Raw genomic sequence first — 26,628 nt, forward strand, 5'->3', positions numbered from 1 at the left:
GTGTAGAGTCTGAAGAGATAGGCGAGATACTAAATGAATATTTTTCATCAGTATTCACTCAGGAAAAAGATAATGTTGTGGAGGAGAATGCTGAGCTCCAGGTAAATAGATTAGATGGCATTGAGGTACGTAGGGAAGAGGTGTTGGCAATTCTGGACAGGCTGAAAATAGATAAGTCCCCGGGACCTGATGGGATTTATCCTAGGATTCTCTGGGAGGCCAGGGAAGAGATTGCTGGACCATTGGCTTTGATTTTTATGTCATCATTGGATACAGGAATAGTGCCAGAGGACTGGAGGATAGCAAATGTGGTCCCTTTGTTCAAAAAGGGGAGCAGAGACAACCCCGGCAACTATAGACCGGTGAGCCTCACGTCTGTAGTGGGTAAAGTCTTGGAGGGGATTATAAGAGACAAGATTTATAATCATCTAGATAGGAATAATATGATCAGGGATAGTCAGCATGGCTTTGTGAAGGGTAGGTCATGCCTCACAAACCTTATCGAGTTCTTTGAGAAGGTGACCGAACAGGTAGACGAGGGTAGAGCAGTTGATGTGGTGTATATGGATTTCAGCAAAGCGTTTGATAAGGTTCCCCACGGTAGGCTATTGCAGAAAATACGGAGGCTGGGGATTGAGGGTGATTTAGAGATGTGGATCAGAAATTGGCTAGCTGAAAGAAGACAGAGGGTGGTGGTTGATGGGAAATGTTCAGAATGGAGTTCTGTCACAAGTGGAGTACCACAAGGATCTGTTCTGGGGCTGTTGCTGTTTGTCATTTTTATCAATGACCTAGAGGAAGGCGCAGAAGGGTGGGTGAGTAAATTTGCAGACGATACTAAAGTCGGTGGTGATGTCGATAGTGTGGAAGGAAGTAGCAGGTTACAGAGGGATATAGATAAGCTGCAGTGCTGGGCTGAGAGGTGGCAAATGGAGTTTAATGTAGAGAAGTGTGAGGTGATTCACTTTGGAAGGAAAAACAGGAATGTGGAATATTTGGCTAATGGAAAAGTTCTTGAAAGTGTGGATGAGCAGAGGGATCTAGGTGTCCATGTACATAGATCCCTGAAAGTTGCCACCCAGGTTGATAGGGTGGTGAAGAAGGCCTATGGAGTGTTGGCCTTTATTGGTAGAGGGATTGAGTTCCGGAGTCAGGAGGTCATGTTGCAGCTGTACAGAACTCTGGTACGGCCGCATTTGGAGTATTGCGTACAGTTCTGGTCACCGCATTATAGGAAGGACGTGGAGGCTTTGGAACGGGTGCAGAGGAGATTTACCAGGATGTTGCCTGGTATGGAGGGAAAATCTTATGAGGAAAGGCTGATGGAGTTGAGGTTGTTTTCGTTAGAGAGAAGAAGGTTAAGAGGAGACTTAATAGAGGCATACAAAATGATCAGAGGGTTAGATAGGGTGGACAGTGAGAGCCTTCTCCCGCGGATGGAAATAGCTAGCACGAGGGGACATAGCCTTAAACTGAGGGGTAATAGATATAGGACAGAGGTCAGGGGTAGGTTCTTTACGCAAAGAGTAGTGAGGCCGTGGAATGCCCTACCTGCTACAGTAGTGAACTCGCCAACATTGAGGGCATTTAAAAGTTTATTGGATAAACATATGGATGATAATGGTATAGTGTAGGTTAGATGGCTTTTGTTTCGGTGCAACATCGTGGGCCGAAGGGCCTGTACTGCGCTGTATTGTTCTATGTTCTATGTTCTTATGTCTGTGGTGAGCAAAATATTGGAAAGGATTCTGAGAGATAGGATTTATGATTATTTAGAAAAACATTGTTTGATTAAAGATAGTCAGCATGGCTTTGTGAGGGGCAGGTCATGACTCACAAGCCTCATTGAATTCTTTGTGGATGTGACAAGACACATTGATGAAAGTCGGGCAGTGGATGTGGCTTGTCATGGGAATGTCACTTTAAGGAATGTTTGTCTGCTCAAGTGGCTGCAAAGATGTCAGAGTGTGGCTGGAGCTGAGCTCTGGCTCTGCTTTTTAGTTTCGCTTTGAGGAAAAGCTTGGGTGTGTCTGTGTTTTTTAGTTTTGTTTTAATGTTGGAGATGCAGCCAGCCAAAGAAGGTGTAATTTTGATCTCTCTGCCATCTAAAGACTATCTCTAGAACATTTGGTAAATTCAGAGTGATAACAGCTTTTAGTAGAGAATTTAAACCTGATGTGCTTCTGTAAAAATGATTTTTGTCTTATGGATGGCAAAAGAAAAGTTTAAGGATTACTTAGAGTGTTGTATTCTTTGGGGGTTGTATTTGAATTGATGGTTGCTAAGATGTTCACTGTAGGTTTTAAAAAGGTTAAAGGAGTTCATAGAATAAACATTGTTTTGCTTTAAAAAATACTTTTAGATTTCTGCTGCACCACACCTGTAGAGTGGGCCGTGTGCTCCCCATACCACAGTCTAGTAAAAAAGTCATGGGTCAGGTGATCTCCATGATATACTTTGGAGTGCTCTAAACCCTGGACCATAACAGGTGTATATGGATTTCAGCAAGGCATTTGATAAGGTTCTCCATGGTAGGCTCATTCAGAAAGTTAGGGGGCATGGGATACAGGGAAATGTGGCTGTCTGGGTACAGAATTGGCTGGCCGAAAGAAGACAGCGAGTATAGTGGATGGAAAGTATTCTGCCTGGAGGTCGGTGACCAGCGATGTCCCGCAAGGATCTGTTCTGGGACCTCTGCTCTTTGTGGTTTTTATAAATGACTTGGATGAGGAAGTGGAAGGGTGGGTTAGTAAGTTTGCCGATGACACGAAGGTTGGGGAAGTTGTCGATAGTGTTGAGGGTTGTTGCAGGTTACAACAGGACATTGACAGGTTGCAGAGCTGGGCTGAGAAGTGGCAGATGGAGTTCAACCTTGATAAATGTGAAGTGATTCATTTTGGAAGGTCGAATTTGAATGCTGAATACAGGGTTAAAGGCAGGATTCTTGGAAGTGTGGAGGAACAGAGGGATCTTGGGCTCCACGTACATAGATCCCTCAAAGTTGCCACCCAGGTTGATAGGGTAGTTAAGAAGGCGTATGGTGTGTTGGCTTTCATTAACGGGGGATTGAGTTCAAGAGCCGCGAGGTTTTGCTGCAGCTTTATAAAACCGTAGTTAGACCACTTGGAATATTGTGTCTAGTTCTGGTCGCCTCATTATAGGAAGGATGTGGATGCTTTGGAGAGGGTACAGAGGAGATTTGCCAGGATTCTGCCTGGACTGGAGGGCATGTCTTATGAAGAAAGGTCGAGGGAGCTAGGGCTTTTCTCACTGGAGCGAAGAAGGCAGAGAGGTGACTTGATAGAGATGTACAAGGTGATGAGAGTGGATAGCCAGAGACTTTTCCCCAGGGTGGAAATGGCTGTCACGAGGGAACATAATTTTAAGGTGATTGGAGGAAGGTATAGCGGAGATGTCAGAAGTAGGTTCTTTACACAGAGAGGGGTGGGTGTGTGGAATGCACTGCCAGCAGAGGTGGTGGAGTCAGAGTCATTAAGGATTTTAAGCGACAGCAGTAAATTGAAGGGGTGTAGGTTAGGTTGATCTTAGATTAGGATAAATGGTCGGCACAACATCGCAGGCTGAAAGGCCTGTACTGTGCTGTACTGTTCTATGTTCTATATTTACTTGTACACCAAGATCTCTCACTTCATCCACCCATCTTAGTATATTCCCATTTATCGTGTATGACCTACAACTATTTGACCTCCCTCAATGCATGGCCTGACACCTTGTTCTATATCATTTTGGAGATTATAGCTATCTTCTACACTGTCCACCACTTGGCAAATCTTTGTGTCATCTGCATAATTCCCAATCATGCTCCCCACGTTTACATTCAAATCATAGAATTTACAGTGCAGGAGGTGGTCATTCGGCCCATCGAGTCTGCAACGGCCCTTGGAATTAGCACCCCACTTAAACCCACACCCGTAACCCAGTAACCCTACCTAACCTTTTTGGACACTAAGGGCAATTTGACATGGCCAATCCACCTAACCTGCACGTCTTTGGACTGTGGGAGGAAACCGGAGCACCCGGAGGAAACCCACGCAGACACGGGGAACGTGCAGACTCCGCACAGACAGTGACCCAAGCCGGGTATCGAGCCTGGGACCCTGAAGCTGTGAAGCAACTATGCTAACCACTGTGCGACCGTGCTGCCCAAAGTTAATATATAACACAAACAGTAAATGTCTCAACACCGAGCGCTGCTGAACACTATTTGAAACAACTTTTCAGTTGACAGGGCAGCCATCAATCATAACACTTTGTTTCCTGTAACTAAGCTAGTTTTCTATCCAGCTTTCCACATTACCCTGCATCCATGTATCCTGGATTCTTCCAACATATCATACTAGACTTCTTATTATCTGGGTCTTTTTTTTTGTTTAGTGTTCAGTTCAAAGTTAGTAAATTCAAAGATAAAACATGATGGCTGATATATTACCTTTCGAGTCTTTGCATTGTCATGGCCAATGTCTTGTTGAGTTCTTCTATCACTTTACTAGTCGGTATTGCTGGATGGATAGGTAACCCACTGGATAAAGATGAAGATTGGGAGCCTCCATATTGTAGCTGGTGCGGATGAGCAGCAAGCTGAGAAGGCAGCAACTGATGCTGTGCAGAAGACTGCTGGGAGAGTTTCTGCACTACAGAATAGGACGTAGGCGGAGAGTCTGCAGTCTGTGACGGAATGCAAATCATCACTTTCTTTGGAGGTAGAGGGGGTGACAGCCTCACAGGTGGCATACAAGGCAGCTTCACAGGTTGGCTAGTATCTGATTAAACAAAAATAAAACATATTAAAGTACCACTCAGTAAACAATGGAACAGCTATTTACTAGTCCTTCCACTCCTCCCTACTGTTTTCACACTCTGAGGGATTTGAAAGACAAAACAATTGGGATTAATTCCGTTTGCGCAATGGTGACAACATTGAAACCTTAACCACATGCATTGAGACTGCAGACTCCTCACTGGAATTGTGGGATTAGAAAATCACACTTTGCAGTTTGTAAAGTGGCTATCCAGTAACACAGCGGTTTCACAGTTGTTTCACAGCGCGAAGGACCTGGGTTCGATTCCTGACTTGGATCACTATCACTGTGGAGTTTGCATGATCTTCCTGTGTCTGCGTGGGTTTCCTCCAGGTGCTCCGGTTTCCTGTGACAGGTCCCGAAAGATGTTTGGAATTATCCCTCAATGTGGTGACTCGGGTCGCAGGTTCGATTCCCGGCTTGGGTCACTGTCTGTGTGGAGTCTGCACATTCTCCCCGTGTGTGTGTGGGTTTCCTCCAGGTGCTCCGGTTTCCTCCCACAGTCCAAAGATGTGCAGGTTAGGTAGATTGGCCATGCTAAATTGCCCTTAGTGTCCAAAATTGCCCTTAGTGTTGGGTGGGGTTACTGGGTTATGGGGATGGGGTGGAGGTGTGGGCTTGGGTAGGGTGCTCTTTCAAAGAGCCGGTGCAGACACGATGGGCTGAATGGCCTCCTTCTGCACTGTAAATTCTATGATTCTATGATGATTCTCAGTAACCTCATTGCAGTGTTAATGTAAACCCATTGATCCTACTTGTGACACTAATAAAGATTATTATCTGCTCTTAGCACAGATCAGAGGGGTCAGCAAATTTAATTAATTATCTTCCAAATATTGTGGCCAGTCACAGAAATAATTGGGAAGTTAATCTCCCATTCTTTGATTTGTGTCAGCCATGGAGCAAATTTCCTTTGTTTCAGTGAGTTCAAACTGAGATTTTGCGGAAAGTATTTATGGGACGGGATTCTCCGAAATGGAGGCAGAGTGTTCGCGCCGTCGTGAACGCCGTTGAGATTCTCGACGGCGCGAAACGGCCTCTATCCCGACCGATTCAGGGCCCGATAATGGTCTAGGAGCGGCGCCACGTCATTTACACGCGCCAGGCCTTGGAGCCGCGTAAAGGCGGCGCCGCATACATGTCGCGGCTGGCGCCGCATAACTGGCATCACCCGCGCATGCGTGGTTGCCGTCCTCTCCGCCCCGCAAGAAGATGTCAGACGGATCTTGCGGGGCTGTGGAAGAAAGGAGGTCCTCCTTCAGAGAGGCCGGCCTGACGATCGGTGGGCACCGATCGCGGGCCAGGCCCCATTTGAGACACCCCCCCCAGGTGCAGGATCCTCCCCTCCCCCCCCCGTCCCCCCAGCGTTCCTGCGCTGTTCCGGCTGGCAGCGACCAGGTGTTGATGGCGCCGGGGGGAACCCGCCGTTTTGGGCTGGCCGCTCGGCACATCCGGGCCTGAGAATAGCAGGGGTGCCGGAGAATTGCCATTTTGGGTGTCTCGGGCGATTCTCCGGCCTGCGCCGCGCAGAACTCGACGGGGCCTTTCTCGCCGCTTGGGAGAATCGCGGGAGGGCGTCGGAGTGGCGTCGCAGGAAAATTTGGCGACCCAAGCGATTCTCCCAACCAGCGCGGGAGCGGGGAATCGCGCCCATGGTGTTTATACTCACAGATTAAACATATTCACGAAGCATCAATCCATTTCACAGCAAACGTTAATGCCTGGTATCAGCAGGGCTTTTGTATTGATAATTGGCAATGAAAACTAGCAGATACACTGACTGTTACAGTAAGACAAAAACATGTCATTATGGTAGGCTGTGAGCTGACTTTGTAGCATGGTGACAAACCTGTGGCTACACCTACTCTAAACAATGCATTGATCCTACCTCGGTCAGGTGTCTTGCTACAGGAGGACTACATTTGCTGCTGACTGTGTTTTACTACACTATGGCAATGTTAATAGGGAATTGGTAAAAATATTCTTTGCAAAGTTTTCAAGTGGCATCCTTCTTTGGGATTAAAATGAAGTATAACACCGTGGGCGTCACGCCGTCAGGATTCTCCGTTTTGTCGGCTGGTCTATGGGGTTTCCCATTGTGGGGCAGCCCCACGCCTTCGGGAAAACCCCGAGCTGCCGGCAAAATGGAGAATCCCAACGGCGGAGAATTCCGACGGTGGAGAATTCAGCCCAACCTTTATACTTCTTTATCTAACCTTAAGAGTCCTTGATGTGGTATTCGGGCTGGATTCTCCGGTCTCCGACACCAAAATCGCATTTGGCGATTGGCTGGAGAATCCATGTCGGTGCCGCATTCGCGATTCTCCGCCCCCTCCAAACGACGTACTCGAGGAGTTTGCCGCACGCCGTCTGGAAGGCATGAGGATGTGACCCGAGGCCTCCCCCCCCCGACAAGTCGAGTTCCCGATGGTGTGAGTCTCATGCTATTTCTGTTTTGGGAACTCGGTGTGGCGGTTGCAGACTGAGTCCAGCGCTGTTACAGTCGGGGGAGAGCCGATCCGCGGGCAGGGACAGCTTTGGCAGGGGCTGGGGGCGGAGAGCCTGGCCATGGGGGGGGCACTATTTGGCGGGCCGGGTCCGCGTGCGGCTGGCGCCATGTTGCACGGTGCGGCGGCTGCAGGCTGCCGCGTTGTGCAATTGCGCGGCCACAGACATGGCAATACTCCAGCCGTATCGGCAGCTAAAGTCGGGTGCTCTACGCGGTGTGCCTGATAGCGCCCCACGGGGATCAGTGGCCTTTTTGCACCCTTTTTTAAGTTATAAAATGCCACTGTTCGCATGCTGGCGTCAGAACATAGTCTCCAAATCGGAGAATCCAGCCTTCAGTTCCCACCAGTTGGTATGTCAGTGACTGGGGGGTCACAATTTCAAGATGGTCAGCAAGAGAGCTAGGAGTGAGAGGAGGAGAAACTTCTTGCCTCAGAGAGTTGTTGGGGTTTGGAATACGCTGCCTGGAAGAGTGGTGGTGGAGGATTCCACACGAGGTTTCAAAGAGGGTTGGATATATATTTGAAAGTGATGAATTTAGAGGTCCACAGAGATAGGGATGGGAAATGGGACTAGCTAGATTGCTCATTTGGGGGCCGGTGCTGACACGATGGGCCGAATGGCCTCCTTCTGTGCTGTAAATAACAAACAAGATAACAAACAAAATTAAGGTTTAAAACACTGCAAGCCATGGGTAATGCAGGCATAAAAAGGTTATTTAAGTGAGACCAAGGGTTCAGCAGCAGAAATTTACTGTATTGAATAATGAAAAGCTTGCCTTTATTGTGTCAAATATGCTACTGCATTTCAAAGACAAAAATGGATTCTGAGCTACAGTCTAGGAGTAAGGGGTAATAATGAAGACAATCATCGATTTAGAACATATTTTTGAAGTTGATGTCTGAGATAATGAGGAGGGGTTCTGGGAGAAATTTTTAGAGTGCAGGGCTGAGTTGGGTGCATATTAAAATGAAGTTTAGGAAAGGAATTGTGAAAGACAGCAGAGTCACATAAACTGTTGATGCATGTTGGCACAAACTGCTGGAAGTGGCGCAGTAACTATAGGACGTAAGTGAGTGCTCCAATGGCACTGTGGGTAAGAGGGGTTTGCAATGGCAGTGTGGGTAAGAGAGTGTTCCAATGGCAGTGTGGGTTAGAGAGGGTCCAATGGTTGTGTGCGTAAGAGTGTTCCAATGGTGCTGTAGGTAAGAGAGTATTCCAATGGTATATCCAATGTAACATCTCAAAGTTTGCAGATGATACCAAATTAGGTGGGAGGGTGAATTGTGATGAGAATGCAGGGATCCTACAGCAAGATCCGGACAGGTTGGATGAGTGGGCAAATCAATGGCAGATTAAAACAGAAAGGCAGATTACTACCTGAATGGTTGTAAATTGGGAGAGGGGAGTGTGCAGCGTGACCTGGGTGTCTTTCTGGACCATTCGCTGAAGGTAAGCATGCAGATGCAGCTGGCGATAAAGAAGGCTAATGGGATATTGGCCTTCATTGCGAGAGGTTTCGAGTATGGAAGCAGGGATGTGTTGCTGCAATTGTTCAGGGCCTTGGTGAGGCCACACTTTGTGTATTGTGTGCAGTTTTGGTCTCCTTTCTGAGGAAGGATGTTTTTGCTCTCGAGGGAGTGCAGCGAAGGTTTACCAGACTGATTCCAGGGATGGCGGGACTGTCTTATGAGGCGAGATTGACTAAGTTGGGATTGTTCTCGCTGGAGTTCAGAAGAATGAGGGGGGAATCTCATAGAGACTTATAAAATTCTAACAGGACTGGACAGGGTGGATGCAGGGAAGACGTTACGAATGATGGGCGTGTCCAGAACCAGGGGTCACAGCCTGAGGATTAAGGGTAAACCATTTCGGACAGAGATAAGGAGACATTTCTTCACACAAAGAGTGGGGAGCCTGTGGAATTCATTACCACAGGAAGTAGTTGATGCTAAAACTTTGAATATATTCAAGAGGCAACTGGATATAGCACTTGGGGAGAATGGAATCAAAGGTTATGGGGAGAAAGCAGGATTAGGCTATTGAGTTGGATGATCAGCCATGATCGTGATGAATGGCGGAGCAGGCTCGAAGGGCCAAAAGGCCTCCCCCTGCTCCTATCTTCTATGTATGTATATGTATCTATGTATTGTGGGTAGAAAACTGTTCTAAAGGTAGTGTGCATATGAGAGTGATCCAATGGTTCTGCGGATAAGAGAGTGATCCAATGAATGAAAATTGCTTGACACAAGTAGGCTTCAATGAAGTTACTGTGAAAAGCCCCTAGTTGTCACATTCCGGCGCCTGTTCGGGGAGGCTGTTACGGAAATTGAACCGTGCTGCTGGCCTGCCTTGGTTTGCTTTCAAAGCCAGCAATTTAGCCCTGTGCTAAACAGCCACATAACAATGGTTATGTGGGTAAGGGAGTACTCCAGTCATATTGTGGGTAAGAGAGTGTTCAAATGGAAGAGTGGGTAATAGAGTGTTCCAATGGTGCTGTGGGTAAGAGAGTTTTGCAATAGCAGTGTGGGTGAGAGAGGGTACCAATGGTTATGTGGGTAAGAGAGTGTTTCAATCGTTGTTTGGGCAAGAGAGTGTTCCAATGGCAGTGTGGATAAGAGAGTGTTCCAATGGCAGTGTGGAAAAGAGAGTGTTCCAATGGCAGTGTGAGTAAGAGAGTGTTCCAATGGTAGTGTGGGTAAGAGAGTGTTCCAATGGCAGTGTGGGTAAGAGAGTGTTCCAATGGCAGTGTGGGTAAGAGAGTGTTCCAATGGCAGTGTGGGTAAGAGAGCGTTCCAATGGTAGTGTGAGTAAGAGAGTGTTCCAATGGCAGTGTGGGTAAGAGAGTGTTCCAATGGCAGTGTGGGTAAGAGAGTGTTCTAATGGTAGTGTGGGTGAAAGAGTGTTCCAATGGCAGAGTGGGTAAAAGAGTGTTCCAATGGTAGTGTGGGTAAGAGAGTGTTCCAATGGCAGTGTGGGTAAGAGAGTGTTCAAATGGCAGAGTGGGTAATAGAGTGTTCCAATGGTGCTGTAGGTAAGAGAGTTTTGCAATAGTGTGGGTAAGAGAGTGTTCCAACGGTTATGTGGGTAAGAGTGTGTTTCAATCGTTGTTTGGGCAAGAGAGTATTGCAACGGCAGTGTGGGTAAGAGAGTGTACCAATGGCAGTGTAGGTAAAAGAGTGTTCCAATGGTAATGTGGTCAGAGAGTGTACCAATGGTAGTGTGGGTAAGAGAGTGTTCCAATGGCAGTGTGGGTAAGAGAATGTTCCCATGGCAGTGTGGGTAAAAGGGTGTTCCAATTGTACGGTGTGTAAGAGAGTGTTCCAATTGCAGTGTGGGAAAGAGAGTGTTCCAATGGCAGTGTGGGTAAGATACTGTTCCATTGGCAGTGTGGGTAAGAGAGTATTCCAATGGCAGTGTGGGTAAGAGAGTGTTCTAATGGCAGTGCGGGTAAGAGAGTGTTCCAATGGTAATGTGGTAAGAGAGTGTACCAATGGTAGTGTGGGTAAGAGAGTGTTCCAATGGTAGTGTGGGTAAGAGAGTGTTCCAATGGCAGTGTGGGTAAGTGTGTGTTCCAATGCCAGTGTGGGTAAGAGAGTGTTCCAATGGCAGTGTGAGTAAGAGAGTGTTCCAATGGTAGTGTGGGGAAGAGAGTGTTCCAATGGCAGTGTGGGTAAGAGAGTGTTCCAATGGCAGTGTGGGTAAGAGAGTGTTCCAATGGTAGTGTGGGTAAGAGAATGTTCAATGGCAGTGTGGGTAAGAGAGAGTTCCAATGGCAGTGTGGATAAGAGAGTGTTCCAATGGTAGTGTGAGTAAGAGAGTGTTCCAATGGCAGTATGGGTAAGGGAGTGTTCCAATGGCAGTGGGAAAAAGAGAGTGTTCCAATGGCATTGTGGAAAAGAGTGTGTTCCAATGGTTATGTGGGTAAGGGAGTACTCCAGTGATATTGTGGGTAAGAGAGTGTTCAAATGGTGCTGTGGGTAAGAGAGTTTTGCAATAGTGTGGGTAAGAGAGGGTTCCAATGGTTATGTGGGTAAGAGAGTGTTTCATCGTTGTTTGGGCAAGAGAGTATTACAATGGCAGTGTGGGTAAGAGAGTGTACCAATGGCAGTGTGGGTAAGAGAGTGTTCCAATGGCAGTGTCGGTAAGAGAGTGTTCCAATGGCAGTGGGAAAAAGAGAGTGTTCCAATCGAAATGTGGTAAGAGAGTGTACCAATGGTAGTGTGGGTAAGAGAGTGTTCCAATGGCAGTGTGGGTAAGAGAGTGTTCCAATGGCAGTGTGGGAAAAAGAGTGTTCCAATTGGAGGGTGGGTAAGAGAGCGTTCCAATGGCAGTGTGGGTAAGAGAGTGTTCCAATGGCAGTGTGGGTATTGGAGTGCTCCAATGGTAGTGTGGGTAAGAGAGTGTTCCAATTACAGTGTGGGAAAGAGAGTGTTCCAATGGCAGTGTGGGTAAGAGTGTTCCAATGGTAGTGTGGGTAAGAGAGTGTTCCAAAGGCAGTGTCGGTAAGAGAGTGTTCCAATGGTAGTGTGGTAAGAGAGTGTTCCAATGGCAGTGTGGGTAAGAGAGTGTTTCAATCGTTGTTTGGCAAGAGAGTATTCAATTGCAGTGTGGTAAGAGAGTGTTCCACTGGCAGTATGGAAAAGAGAGTGTCCCAATGGCAGTGTGAGTAAGAGAGTGTTCCAATGATAGTGTGGGTAAGAGAGTGTTCAAATGGCAGAGTGGGTAATAGAGTGTTCCAATGGTGCTGTGGGTAAGAGAGTTTTCCAATAGTGTGGGTAAGAGAGTGTTCCAATGGCAGTGTAGGTAAAAGAGAGTGTTCCAATTGTAGGGTGGTAAAGGGAGTGTTCCAATGGCAGTGTGGGTCAGAGAGTGTTCCAATGGCAGTGTGGGTAATGGAGTGCTCCAATGGTAGTGTGGGTAAGAGAGTGTTCCAATGGCAGTGTGGGAAAGAGAGTGTTCCAATGGCAGTGTGGGTAAGAGAGTGTTCCAATGGTAGTGCGGTAAGAGAGTGTTCCAATGGCAGTGTGGGTGAAAGAGTGTTCCAATGGCAGTGTGGGTAAGAGAGTGTTCCAATGGCAGTGTGGTTAAGAGAGTGTTCCAATGGCAGTGTGGGAAAGAGAGTGTTCCAATGGCAGAGTGGGTAAGAGAGTGTTCCAATGTTAGTGTCGGTAAGAGAGCGTTCCAATGGTAGTGTGGGTAAGAGTGTGTTCCAATGGCAGTATGGAAAAGAGAGTGCCCCAATGGCAGTGTGAGTAAGAGAGTGTTCCAATGGTAGTGTGGGTAAGAGAGTGTTCCAATGGTAGTGTGGTAAGAGAGTGTTCCAATGGCAGTGTGGGCAAAAGTGTGTTCCAATGGCAGTGTGCGTAAGAGAGTGTTCCAATGGCAGTGTGGGTAAAAGAGTGTTCCAATGGTTATGTGGGTAAGAGAGTGTTTCAATCGTTGTTTGGGCAAGAGTGTTCCAATGGCAGTGTGGGTAAGAGAGTGTTCCAATGGCAGTGTGGAAAAGAGAGTGTTCCAATGGCAGTGTGAGTAAGAGAGTGTTCCAATGGTAGTGTGGGTAAGAGAGTGTTCCAATGGCAGTGTGGGTAAGAGAGTGTTCCAATGGCAGTGCGACCAATGGAGTGCCCCAATGATAGTGTGGGTAAGAGAGTGTTCCAATGGCAGTATGGAAAGGAGAGTGTCCCAATGGCAGTGTGAGTAAGAGAGTGTTCCAATGGTAGTGTGCGTAAGAGGGTGTACCAATGGTAGTGTGGGTAAGAGAGTGTTCCAATGGCAGTGTGGGTAAGAGAATGTTCCAATGGCAGTGTGGGTAAAAGAGTGTTCCAATTGTACGGTGTGTAAGAGAGTGTTCCAATGGCAGTGTGGGTAATGGAGTGTTCCAATGGCAGTGTGGGTAAGTGAGTGTTCCAATGGTAGTGTGGTAAGAGAGTGTTCCAATGGCAGTGTGTGTAAGTGTGTGTTCCAATGCCAGTGTGGGTAAGAGTGTGTTCCAATGGCAGTGTGAGTAAGAGAGTGTTCCAATGGTAGTGTGGGTAAGAGAGTGTTCCAATGGCAGTGTGGGTAAGAGAGTGTTCCAATGGCAGTGTGGGTAAGAGAGTGTTCCAATGGTAGTGTGGGTAAGAGAATGTTCCAATGGCAGTGTGGGTAAGAGAGTGTTCCAATGGCAGTGGGAAAAAGAGAGTGTTCCAATGGCATTGTGGAAAAGAGTGTGTTCCAATGGTGCTGTGGGTAAGAGAGTTTTGCAATAGTGTGGGTAAGAGAGGGTTCCAATGGTTATGTGGGTAAGAGAGTTTTTCATCGTTGTTTGGGCAAGAGAGTATGACAATGGCAGTGTGGGTAAGAGAGTGTACCAATGGCAGTGTGGGTAAGAGAGCGTTCCAATGGCAGTGTGGGTAAGAGAGTGTTCCAATGGAAATGTGGTAAGTGAGTGTTCAAATGGAAATGTGGTAAGAGAGTGTACCAATGGCAGTGTGGTTAAGAGAGTGTTCCAATGGCAGTGTGGGTAAGAGAGTGTTCCAATGGCAGTGTGGGTAAAAGAGTGTTCCAATTGTAGGGTGGGTAAGAGAGCGTTCCAATGGCAGTGTGGGTAAGAGAGTGTTCCAATGGCAGTGTGGGTATTGGAGTGCTCCAATGGTAGTGTGGGTAAGAGAGTGTTCCAATTGCAGTGTGGGAAAGAGAGTGTTCCAATGGCAGTGTGGGTAAGAGAGTGTTCCAATGGCAGTGTGGGTAAGAGAGTGTTCCAATGGTGCTGTGGGTAAGAGAGTTTTGCAATAGTGTGGGTAAGAGAGGGTTCCAATGGTTATGTGGGTAAGAGAGTTTTTCATCGTTGTTTGGGCAAGAGAGTATTACAATGGCAGTGTGGGTAAGAGAGTGTACCAATGGCAGTGTGGGCAAGAGAGTGTTCCAATGGCAGTGTGGGTAAGAGAGTGTTCCAATGGAAATGTGGTAAGAGAGTGTTCAAATGGAAATGTGGTAAGAGAGTGTACCAATGGCAGTGTGGTTAAGAGAGTGTTCCAATGGCAGTGTGGGTAAGAGAGTGTTCCAATGGCAGTGTGGGTAAAAGAGTGTTCCAATTGTAGGGTGGGTAAGAGAGCGTTCCAATGGCAGTGTGGGTAAGAGAGTGTTCCAATGGCAGTGTGGGTATTGGAGTGCTCCAATGGTAGTGTGGGTAAGAGAGTGTTCCAATTGCAGTGTGGGAAAGAGAGTGTTCCAATGGCAGTGTGGGTAAGAGAGTGTTCCAATGGCAGTGTGGATAAGAGAGTGTTCCAATGGCAGTGTGGAAAAGAGAGTGTTCCAATGGCAGTGTGAGTAAGAGAGTGTTCCAATGGTAGTGTGGGTAAGAGAGTGTTCCAATGGCAGTGTGGGTAAGAGAGTGTTCCAATGGCAGTGTGGGTAAGAGAGTGTTCCAATGGTAGTGTGGTAAGAGAGTGTTCCAATGGCAGAGTGGGTAAAAGAGTGTTCCAATGGTAGTGTGGGTAAGAGAGTGTTCCAATGGCAGTGTGGGTAAGAGAGTGTTCAAATGGCAGAGTGGGTAAAAGGGTGTTCCAATTGTACGGTGTGTAAGAGAGTGTTCCAATTGCAGTGTGGGAAAGAGAGTGTTCCAATGGCAGTGTGGGTAAGATACTGTTCCATTGGCAGTGTGGGTAAGAGAGTATTCCAATGGCAGTGTGGATAAGAGAGTGTTCTAATGGCAGTGCGGGTAAGAGAGTGTTCCAATGGTAATGTGGGTAAGAGAGTGTTCCAATGGCGGTGTGGGTAAAAGAGTGTTCCAATGGTAGTGTGGGTAAGAGAGTGTTCCAATGGCAGTGTGGGTAAGAGAGTGTTCAAATGGCAGAGTGGGTAATAGAGTGTTCCAATGGTGCTGTGGGTAAGAGAGTTTTGCAATAGTGTGGGTAAGAGAGTGTTCCAACGGTTATGTGGGTAAGAGAGTGTTTCAATCGTTGTTTGGGCATGAGAGTATTGCAACGGCAGTGTGGGTAAGAGAGTGTACCAATGGCAGTGTAGGTAAAAGAGTGTTCCAATGGTAATGTGGTAAGAGAGTGTACCAATGGTAGTGTGGGTAAGAGAGTGTTCCAATGGCAGTGTGGGTAAGAGAATGTTCCAATGGCAGTGTGGGTAAAAGGGTGTTCCAATTGTACGGTGTGTAAGAGAGTGTTCCAATTGCAGTGTGGGAAAGAGAGTGTTCCAATGGCAGTGTGGGTAAGATACTGTTCCATTGGCAGTGTGGGTAAGAGAGTATTCCAATGGCAGTGTGGATAAGAGAGTGTTCTAATGGCAGTGCGGGTAAGAGAGTGTTCCAATGGTAATGTGGGTAAGAGAGTGTTCCAATGGCGGTGTGGGTAAGTGTGTGTTCCAATGCCAGTGTGGGTAAGAGAGTGTTCCAATGGCAGTGTGAGTAAGAGAGTGTTCCAATGGTAGTGTGGGTAAGAGAGTGTTCCAATGGCAGTGTGGGTAAGAGAGTGTTCCAATGGCAGTGTGGGTAAGACAGTGTTCCAATGGTAGTGTGGGTAAGAGAATGTTCAATGGCAGTGTGGGTAAGAGAGTGTTCCAATGGCAGTGTGGGTAAGAGAGTGTTCCAATGGTAGTGTGAGTAAGAGAGTGTTCCAATGGCAGTATGGGTAAGGGAGTGTTCCAATGGCAGTGGGAAAAAGAGAGTGTTCCAATGGCATTGTGGAAAAGAGTGTGTTCCAATGGTTATGTGGGTAAGGGAGTACTCCAGTGATATTGTGGGTAAGAGAGTGTTCAAATGGCAGAGTGGGTAATAGAGTGTTCCAATGGTGCTGTGGGTAAGAGAGTTTTGCAATAGTGTGGGTAAGAGAGGGTTCCAATGGTTATGTGGGTAAGAGAGTGTTTCATCGTAGTTTGGGCAAGAGAGTATTACAATGGCAGTCTGGGTAAGAGAGTGTACCAATGGCAGTGTGGGTAAGAGAGTGTTCCAATGGCAGTGTCGGTAAGAGAGTGTTCCAATGGAAATGTGGTAAGAGAGTGTTCCAATCGAAATGTGGTAAGAGAGTGTACCAATGGTAGTGTGGGTAAGAGAGTGTTCCAATGGCAGTGTGGGTAAGAGAGTGTTCCAATGGCAGTGTGGGTAAAAGAGTGTTCCAATTGTAGGGTGGGTAAGAGAGCGTTCCAATGGCAGTGTGGGTAAGAGAGTGTTCCAATGGCAGTGTGGGTATTGGAGTGCTCCAATGGTAGTGTGGGTAAGAGAGTGTTCCAATTACAGTGTGGGAAAGAGAGTGTTCCAATGGCAGTGTGGGTAAGAGTGTTCCAATGGTAGTGTGGGTAAGAGAGTGTTCCAAAGGCAGTGTCGGTAAGAGAGTGTTCCAATGGTAGTGTGGTAAAAGAGTGTTCCAATGGCAGTGTGGGTAAGAGAGTGTTCCAATTGTAGTGTGGGTAAGAGAGTGTTCCAATGGCAGGGTGGAAAAGAGACTGTTCCAATGGCAGTGTGAGTAAGAGAAGGTACCAATGGTTATGTGGGTAAGAGAGTGTTTCAATTGTTGTTTGGCAAGAGAGTATTCAATTGCAGTGTGGTAAGAGAGTGTTCCACTGGCAGTATGGAAAAGAGAGTGTCCCAATGGCAGTGTGAGTAAGAGAGTGTTCCAATGGTAGTGTGGGTAAGAGAGTGTTCAAATGGCAGAGTGGGTAATAGAGTGTTCCAATGGTGCTGTGGGTAAGAGAGTTTTGCAATAGTGTGGGTAAGAGAGTGTTCCAATGGCAGTGTAGGTAAGAGAGTGTTCCAATGGTAGTGCGGTAAGAGAGTGTTCCAATGGCAGTGTGGGTGAAAGAGTGTTCCAATGGCAGTGTGGGTAAGAGAGTGTTCCAATGGTAGTGTGGGCAAGGGAGTGTTCCAATGGCAGTGTGGGTAAGAGAGTGTTCTAATGGCAGTGTGGGCAAGAGATGTTCCAATGCCAGTGTGGGTAAGTGAGTGTTCCAATGGCAGTGTGAGTAAGAGGGTGCTCCAATGGTAGTGTGGGTAACAGAGGGTTCCAATGGCAGTGTGGGTAAGAGGGTGTTCCAATGGCAGTGTGGGTAAGAGAGTGTACCAATGGCAGTGTGGAAAAGAGAGTGTTCCAATGGCAATGTGAGTAAGAGAGGGTACCAATTGTTATGTGGGTAAGAGAGTGTTTCAATCGTTGTTTGGGCAAGAGAGTATTCCAAAGGCAGTGTGGATAAGAGAGTGTTCCAATTGCAGTATGGAAAAGAGAGTGTCCCAATGGCAGTGGGAGTAAGAGTGTTCCAATGGTAGTGTAGGTAAGAGAGTGTTCCAATGGCAGTGTGGGTAAGAGAGTGTTCCAATGGCAGTGTGGTTAAGTGAGTGTTCCAATGGCAGTGTGGGAAAGAGAGTGTTCCAATGGCAGTGTGGGTAAGAGAGTGTTCCAATGGTAGTGTCGGTAAGAGAGTGTTCCAATGGTAGTGTGGGTAAGAGTGTGTTCCAATGGCAGTATGGAAAAGAGAGTGCCCCAATGGCAGTGTGAGTAAGAGAGTGTTCCAATGGTAGTGTGGGTAAGAGAGTGATCCAATGGTAGTGTGGTAAGAGAGTGTTCCAATGGCAGTGTGGGCAAAAGTGTGTTCCAATGGCAGTGTGCGTAAGAGAGTGTTCCAATGGCAGTGTGGGTAAAAGAGTGTTCCAATGGTTATGTGGGTAAAAGAGTGTTTCAATCGTTGTTTGGGCAAGAGTGTTCCAATGGTAGTGTGGGTAAGAGAGTGTTCCAATGGCAGTGTGGAAAAGAGAGTGTTCCAATGGCAGTGTGAGTAAGAGAGTGTTCCAATGGTAGTGTGGGTAAGAGAGTGTTCCAATGGCAGTGTGGGTAAGAGAGTGTTCCAATGGCAGTGCGGGTAATGGAGTGCTCCAATGGTAGTGTGGGTAAGAGAGTGTTCCAATGGCAGTGTGGGAAAGAGAGTGTTCCAATGGCAGTGTGGGTAAGAGAGTGTTCCAATGGTAGTGCGGTAAGAGAGTGTTCCAATGGCAGTGTGGGTGAAAGAGTGTTCCAATAGCAGTGTGGGTAAAAGAGTATTCCAATGGTAGTGTGAGTAAGAGAGTGTTCCAATGGCAGTGTGGGTAAGAGAGTGTTCCAATGGTAGTGTGGGCAAGGGAGTGTTCCAATGGCAGTGTGGGTAAGAGAGTGTTCTAATGGCAGTGTGGGCAAGAGATGTTCCAATGCCAGTGTGGGTAAGTGAGTGTTCCAATGGCAGTGTGAGTAAGAGGGTGTTCCAATGGTAGTGTGGGTAACAGAGGGTTCCAATGGCAGTGTGGGTAAGAGGGTGTTCCAATGGCAGTGTGGGTAAGAGAGTGTTCCAATGGCAGTGTGGAAAAGAGAGTGTTCCAATGGCAATGTGAGTAAGAGAGGGTACCAATTGTTATGTGGGTAAGAGAGTGTTTCAATCGTTGTTTGGGCAAGAGAGTATTCCAAAGGCAGTGTGGATAAGAGAGTGTTCCAAGGGCAGTATGGAAAAGAGAGTGTCCCAATGGCAGTGGGAGTAAGAGTGTTCCAATGGTAGTGTGGGTAAGAGAGTGTTCCAATGGCAGTGTGGGTAAGAGAGTGTTCCAATGGCAGTGTGGTTAAGTGAGTGTTCCAATGGCAGTGTGGGAAAGAGAGTGTTCCAATGGCAGTGTGGGTAAGAGAGTGTTCCAATGGTTGTGTCGGTAAGAGAGTGTTCCAATGGTAGTGTGGGTAAGAGTGTGTTCCAATGGCAGTATGGAAAAGAGAGTGCCCCAATGGCAGTGTGAGTAAGAGAGTGTTCCAATGGTAGTGTGGGTAAGAGAGTGTTCCAATGGTAGTGTGGTAAGAGAGTGTTCCAATGGCAGTGTGGGCAAAAGTGTGTTCCAATGGCAGTGTGCGTAAGAGAGTGTTCCAATGGCAGTGTGGGTAAAAGAGTGTTCCAATGGTTATGTGGGTAAGAGGGTGTTTCAATCGTTGTTTGGGCAAGAGTGTTCCAATGGTAGTGTGGGTAAGAGAGTGTTCCAATGGCAGTGTGGAAAAGAGAGTGTTCCAATGGCAGTGTGAGTAAGAGAGTGTTCCAATGGTAGTGTGGGTAAGAGAGTGTTCCAATGGCAGTGTGGGTAAGAGAGTGTTCCAATGGCAGTGCGGGTAATGGAGTGCTCCAATGATAGTGTGGGTAAGAGAGTGTTCCAATGGCAGTATGGAAAAGAGAGTGTCCCAATGGCAGTGTGAGTAAGAGAGTGTTCCAATGGTAGTGTGCGTAAGAGGGTGTACCAATGGTAGTGTGGGTAAGAGAGTGTTCCAATGGCAGTGTGGGTAAGAGAATGTTCCAATGGCAGTGTGGGTAAAAGAGTGTTCCAATTGTACGGTGTGTAAGAGAGTGTTCCAATGGCAGTGTGGGTAATGGAGTGTTCCAATGGCAGTGTGGGTAAGTGAGTGTTCCAATGGTAGTGTGGTAAGAGAGTGTTCCAATGGCAGTGTGTGTAAGTGTGTGTTCCAATGCCAGTGTGGGTAAGAGTGTGTTCCAATGGCAGTTTGAGTAAGAGAGTGTTCCAATGGTAGTGTGGGTAAGAGAGTGTTCCAATGGCAGTGTGGGTAAGAGAGTGTTCCAATGGCAGTGTGGGTAAGAGAGTGTTCCAATGGTAGTGTGGGTAAGAGAATGTTCCAATGGCAGTGTGGGTAAGAGAGTGTTCCAATGGCAGTGTGGGTAAGAGAGTGTTCCAATGGCAGTGTGAGTAAGAGAGTGTTCCAATGGCAGTATGGGTAAGGGAGTGTTCCAATGACAGTGGGAAAAAGAGAGTGTTCCAATGGCATTGTGGAAAAGAGTGTGTTCCAATGGTTATGTGGGTAACGGAGTACTCCAGTGATATTGTGGGTAAGAGAGTGTTCAAATGGCAGAGTGGGTAATAGAGTGTTCCAATGGTGCTGTGGGTAAGAGAGTTTTGCAATAGTGTGGGTAAGATAGGGTTCCAATGGTTATGTGGGTAAGAGAGTTTTTCATTGTTGTTTGGGCAAGAGAGTATTGCAATGGCAGTGTGGGTAAGAGAGTGTACCAATGGCAGTGTGGGTAAGAGAGCGTTCCAATGGCAGTGTGGGTAAGAGAGTGTTCCAATGGAAATGTGGTAAGAGAGTGTTCAAATGGAAATGTGGTAAGAGAGTGTACCAATGGCAGTGTGGTTAAGAGAGTGTTCCAATGGCAGTGTGGGTAAGAGAGTGTTCCAATGGCAGTGTGGGTAAAAGAGTGTTCCAATTGTAGGGTGGGTAAGAGAGCGTTCCAATGGCAGTGTGGGTAAGAGAGTGTTCCAATGGCAGTGTGGGTATTGGAGTGCTCCAATGGTAGTGTGGGTAAGAGAGTGTTCCAATTGCAGTGTGGGAAAGAGAGTGTTCCAATGGCAGTGTGGGTAAGAGAGTGTTCCAATGGCAGTGTGGGTAAGAGAGTGTTCCAATGGTGCTGTGGGTAAGAGAGTTTTGCAATAGTGTGGGTAAGAGAGGGTTCCAATGGTTATGTGGGTAAGAGAGTTTTTCATCGTTGTTTGGGCAAGAGAGTATTACAATGGCAGTGTGGGTAAGAGAGTGTACCAATGGCAGTGTGGGTAAGAGAGTGTTCCAATGGCAGTGTGGGTAAGAGAGTGTTCCAATGGAAATGTGGTAAGAGAGTGTTCAAATGGAAATGTGGTAAGAGAGTGTACCAATGGCAGTGTGGTTAAGAGAGTGTTCCAATGGCAGTGTGGGTAAGAGAGTGTTCCAATGGCAGTGTGGGTAAAAGAGTGTTCCAATTGTAGGGTGGGTAAGAGAGCGTTCCAATGGCAGTATGGGTAAGAGAGTGTTCCAATGGCAGTGTGGGTATTGGAGTGCTCCAATGGTAGTGTGGGTAAGAGAGTGTTATAATTGCAGTGTGGGAAAGAGAGTGTTCCAATGGCAGTGTGGGTAAGAGAGTGTTCCAATGGCAGTGTGGGTAAGAGAGTGTTCCAGTGGCAGTGTGAGTAATAGAGTGTTCCAATGGCAGTGTGGGTATTGGAGTGCTCCAATGCTAGTGTGGGTAAGAGAGTGTTCCAATGGCAGTGTGGTAAGAGAGTGTTCCAATGGTAGTGTGGGCAAGGGAGTGTTCCAATGGCAGTGTGGGTAAGAGAGTGTTCTAATGGCAGTGTGGGCAAGAGATGTTCCAATGCCAGTGTGGGTAAGTGAGTGTTCCAATGGCAGTGTGAGTAAGAGGGTGTTCCAATGGTAGTGTGGGTAACAGAGGGTTCCAATGGCAGTGTGGGTAAGAGGGTGTTCCAATGGCAGTGTGGGTAAGAGAGTGTTCCAATGGCAGTGTGGAAAAGAGAGTGTTCCAATGGCAATGTGAGTAAGAGAGGGTACCAATTGTTATGTGGGTAAGAGAGTGTTTCAATCGTTGTTTGGGCAAGAGAGTATTCCAAAGGCAGTGTGGATAAGAGAGTGTTCCAATGGCAGTATGGAACAGAGAGTGTCCTAATGGCAGTGGGAGTAAGAGTGTTCCAATGGTAGTGTGGGTAAGAGAGTGTTCCAATGGCAGTGTGGGTAAGAGAGTGTTCCAATGGCAGTGTGGTTAAGAGAGTGTTCCAATAGCAGTGTGGGAAAGAGAGTGTTCCAATGGCAGTGTGAGTAAGAGAGTGGTCCAATGGTAGTGTGGGTAAGAGTGTGTTCCAATGGCAGTATGGAAAAGAGAGTGCCCCAATGGCAGTGTGAGTAAGAGAGTGTTCCAATGGTAGTGTGGGTAAGAGAGTGTTCCAATGGTAGTGTGGTAAGAGAGTGTTCCAATGGCAGTGTGGGCAAAAGTGTGTTCCAATGGCAGTGCGCGTAAGAGAGTGTTCCAATGGCAGTGTGGGTAAAAGAGTGTTCCAAAGGTTATGTGGGTAAGAGAGTGTTTCAATCGTTGTTTGGGCAAGAGTGTTCCAATGGCAGTGTGGGTAAGAGAGTGTTCCAATGGCAGTGTGGAAAAGAGAGTGTTCCAATGGCAGTGTGAGTAAGAGAGTGTTCCAATGGTAGTGTGGGTAAGAGAGTGTTCCAATGGCAGTGTGGGTAAGAGAGTGTTCCAATAGTAGTGTGGGTAAGAGAATGTTCGAATGGCAGTGTGGGTAAGAGAGTGTTCCAATGGCAGTGTGGGTAAGAGAGTGTTCCAATGGCAGTGTGAGTAAGAGAGTGTTCCAATAGCAGTATGGGTAAGGGATTGTTCCAATGGCAGTGGGAAAAAGAGAGTGTTCCAATGGCATTGTGGAAAAGAGTGTGTTCCAATGGTTATGTGGGTAACGGAGTACTCCAGTGATATTGTGGGGAAGAGATTGTTCAAATGGCAGAGTGGGTAATAGAGTGTTCCAATGGTGCTGTGGGTAAGAGAGTTTTTCATCGTTGTTTGGGCAAGAGAGTATTACAATGGCAGTGTGGGTAAGAGAGTGTACCAATGGCAGTGTGGGTAAGAGAGTGTTCCAATGGCAGTGTGGGTAAGTGAGTGTTCCAATGGAAATGTGGTAAGAGAGTGTTCAAATGGAAATGTGGTAAGAGAGTGTACCAATGGCAGTGTGGTTAAGAGAGTGTTCCAATGGCAGTGTGGGTAAGAGAGTGTTCCAATGGCAGTGTGGGTAAAAGAGTGTTCCAATTGTAGGGTGGGTAAGAGAGCGTTCCAATGGCAGTGTGGGTAAGAGAGTGTTCCAATGGCAGTGTGGGTATTGGAGTGCTCCAATGGTAGTGTGGGTAAGAGAGTGTTCCAATTGCAGTGTGGGAAAGAGAGTGTTCCAATGGCAGTGTGGGTAAGAGAGTGTTCCAATGGCAGTGTGGGTAAGAGAGTGTTCCAATGGCAGTGTGAGTAATAGAGTGTTCCAATGGCAGTGTGGGTAAGAGAGTGTTTCAATGGTAGTGTTGGGAAGAGAGTGTTCTAATGGTAGTGTGGGTAAGAGAGTGTTCCAATGGTAGTGTGGGTAAGAGAGTGTTCCAATGGTAGTGTGGGTAAGAGAGTGTTCCAATGGCAGTCTGAGTAAGAGAGTGTTCCAATGGCAGTGTGGGTAAGAGAGTGCTCCAATGGTAGTGTGGGTAAGAGGGTGTTCCAATGACAATGTGGGTAAGAGAGTGTTCCAAAGGCAGTGTGGGTAGGAGAGTGATCCAATGGTAGTGTGGGTAAGAGAGTGTTCCAATGGCAGCGTGAGTAAGAGAGGGTACCAATGGTTATGTGGGTGAGAGAGTGTTCCAATGGCAGTGTGAGTAATTGAGTGTTCCAATGGCAGTGTGGGTAAGAGAGTGCTCCAATGGTAGTGTGGGTAAGAGGGTGTTCCAATGACAATGTGGGTAAGGGAGTGTTCCAATGGCATGTAAGAGAGTGTTCCAATGGCAGTGTGGGTAAGAGGGTGCTCCAATGGTAGTGTGGGTAACAGAGGGTTCCAATGGCAGTGTGGGTAAGAGGGTGTTCCAATGCCAGTGTGGGTAAGTGAGTGTTCCAATGGCAGTGTGAGTAAGAGGGTGTTCCAATGGTAGTGTGGGTAACAGAGGGTTCCAATGGCAGTGTGGGTAAGAGGGTGTTCCAATGGCAGTGTGGGTAAGAGAGTGTTCCAATGGCAGTGTGGAAAAGAGAGTGTTCCAATGGCAATGTGAGTAAGAGAGGGTACCAATTGTTATGTGGGTAAGAGAGTATTTCAATCGTTGTTTGGGGCAAGAGAGTATTCCAAAGGCAGTGTGGATAAGAGAGTGTTCCAATGGCAGTATGGAAAAGAGAGTGTCCCAATGGCAGTGGGAGTAAGAGTGTTCCAATGGTAGTGTGGGTAAGAGAGTGTTCCAATGGCAGTGTGGGTAAGAGAGTGTTCCAATGGCAGTGTGGTTAAGTGAGTGTTCCAATGGCAGTGTGGGAAAGAGAGTGTTCCAATGGCAGTGTGGGTAAGAGAGTGTTCCAATGGTAGTGTCGGTAAGAGAGTGTTCCAATGGTAGTGTGGGTAAGAGTGTGTTCCAATGGCAGTATGGAAAAGAGAGTGCACCAATGGCAGTGTGAGTAAGAGAGTGTTCCAATGGTAGTGTGGGTAAGAGAGTGTTCCAATGGTAGTGTGGTAAGAGAGTGTTCCAATGGCAGTGTGGGCAAAAGTGTGTTCCAATGGCAGTGTGGGTAAAAGAGTGTTCCAATGGTTATGTGGGTAAAAGAGTGTTTCAATCGTTGTTTGGAAAAGAGTGTTCCAATGGTAGTGTGGGTAAGAGAGTGTTCCAATGGCAGTGTGGAAAAGAGAGTGTTCCAATGGCAGTGTGAGTAAGAGAGTGTTCCAATGGTAGTGTGGGTAAGAGATTGTTCCAATGGCAGTGTGGGTAAGAGAGTGTTCCAATGGCAGTGCGGGTAATGGAGTGCTCCAATGGTAGTGTGGGTAAGAGAGTGTTCCAATGGCAGTGTGGGAAAGAGAGTGTTCCAATGGCAGTGTGGGTAAGAGAGTGTTCCAATGGTAGTGCGGTAAGAGAGTGTTCCAATGGCAGTGTGGGTGAAAGAGTGTTCCAATGGCAGTGTGGGTAAAAGAGTGTTCCAATGGTAGTGTGAGTAAGAGAGTGTTCCAATGGCAGTGTGGGTAAGAGAGTGTTCCAATGGCAGTGTGGGTAAGAGAATGTTCCAATGGCAGTGTGGGTAAAAGAGTGTTCCAATTGTACGGTGTGTAAGAGAGTGTTCCAATGGCAGTGTGGGTAATGGAGTGTTCCAATGGCAGTGTGGGTAAGTGAGTGTTCCAATGGTAGTGTGGGTAAGAGAGTGTTCCAATGGCAGTGTGGGTAAGAGAGTGTTCCAATGGCAGTGTGGGTAAGAGAGTGTTCCAATGGTAGTGTGGGTAAGAGAATGTTCCAATCGCAGTGTGGGTAAGAGAGTGTTCCAATGGCAGTGTGGGTAAGAGAGTGTTCCAATGGCAGTGTGAGTAAGAGAGTGTTCCAATGGCAGTATGGGTAAGGGAGTGTTCCAATGGCAGTGGGAAAAAGAGAGTGTTCCAATGGCATTGTGGAAAAGAGTGTGTTCCAATGGTTATGTGGGTAACGGAGTACTCCAGTGATATTGTGGGTAAGAGAGTGTTCAAATGGCAGAGTGGGTAATAGAGTGTTCCAATGGTGCTGTGGGTAAGAGAGTTTTGCAATAGTGTGGGTAAGATAGGGTTCCAATGGTTATGTGGGTAAGAGAGTTTTTCATCGTTGTTTGGGCAAGAGAGTATTACAATGGCAGTGTGGGTAAGAGAGCGTTCCAATGGTAGTGTGGGTAAGAGAGTGTTCCAATGGAAATGTGGTAAGAGAGTGTTCAAATGGAAATGTGGTAAGAGAGTGTACCAATGGCAGTGTGGTTAAGAGAGCGTTCCAATGGCAGTGTGGGTAAGAGAGTGTTCCAATGGCAGTGTGGGTAAAAGAGTGTTCCAATTGTAGGGTGGGTAAGAGAGCGTTCCAATGGCAGTGTGGGTAAGAGAGTGTTCCAATGGCAGTGTGGGTATTGGAGTGCTCCAATGGTAGTGTGGGTAAGAGAGTGTTCCAATTGCAGTGTGGGAAAGAGAGCGTTCCAATGGCAGTGTGGGTAAGAGAGTGTTCCAATGGAAATGTGGTAAGAGAGTGTTCAAATGGAAATGTGGTAAGAGAGTGTACCAATGGCAGTGTGGTTAAGAGAGTGTTCCAATGGCAGCGTGGGTAAGAGAGTGTTCCAATGGCAGTGTGGGTGAAAGAGTGTTCCAATTGTAGGGTGGGTAAGAGAGCGTTCCAATGGCAGTGTGGGTAAGAGAGTGTTCCAATGGCAGTGTGGGTACTGGAGTGCTCCAATGGTAGTGTGGGTAAGAGAGTGTTCTAATTGCAGTGTGGGAAAGAGAGTGTTCCAATGGCAGTGTGGGTAAGAGAGTGTTCCAATGGCAGTGTGGGTAAGAGAGTGTTCCAGTGGCAGTGTGAGTAATAGAGTGTTCCAATGGCAGTGTGGGTATTGGAGTGCTCCAATGCTAGTGTGGGTAAGAGAGTGTTCCAATGGCAGTGTGGTAAGTGAGTGTTCCAATGGCAGTGTGAGTAAGAGGGTGTTCCAATGGTAGTGTGGGTAACAGAGGGTTCCAATGGCAGTGTGGGTAAGAGGGTGTTCCAATGGCAGTGTGGGTAAGAGAGTGTTCCAATGGCAGTGTGGAAAAGAGAGTGTTCCAATGGCAATGTGAGTAAGAGAGGGTACCAATTGTTATGTGGGTAAGAGAGTGTTTCAATCGTTGTTTGGGCAAGAGAGTATTCCAAAGACAGTGTGGGTAAGAGAGTGTTCCAATGGCAGTATGGGTAAGAGAGTGTTCCAATGGTAGTGTCGGTAAGAGAGTGTTCCAATGGTAGTGTGGGTAAGAGTGTGTTCCAATGGCAGTATGGAAAAGAGAGTGCCCCAATGGCAGTGT

At 47.2% G+C, this 26,628-nt stretch overlaps 1 protein-coding gene across 1 annotated transcript in view; it reads right to left on the bottom strand.

The window, feature by feature from the left end:
* Nucleotides 1-4,450: 4,450 nt before the first annotated feature.
* The window catches only part of LOC140405579 (phosphatase and actin regulator 1-like), a gene marked incomplete at its 3' end in the record, with an annotated part of 649,269 nt that continues 627,091 nt past the window's right edge, over nucleotides 4,451-26,628 (bottom strand). Inside the window, exon 7 of the mRNA XM_072494136.1 lies at nucleotides 4,451-4,781. Coding sequence (XP_072350237.1) covers nucleotides 4,451-4,781 — 331 coding nt within the window. The remainder of the gene's footprint in view (nucleotides 4,782-26,628) is intronic.

The sequence above is a fragment of the Scyliorhinus torazame genome, unplaced genomic scaffold (genome assembly GCF_047496885.1).
Source record: "Scyliorhinus torazame isolate Kashiwa2021f unplaced genomic scaffold, sScyTor2.1 scaffold_91, whole genome shotgun sequence".
NCBI lineage: Eukaryota > Metazoa > Chordata > Chondrichthyes > Carcharhiniformes > Scyliorhinidae > Scyliorhinus > Scyliorhinus torazame.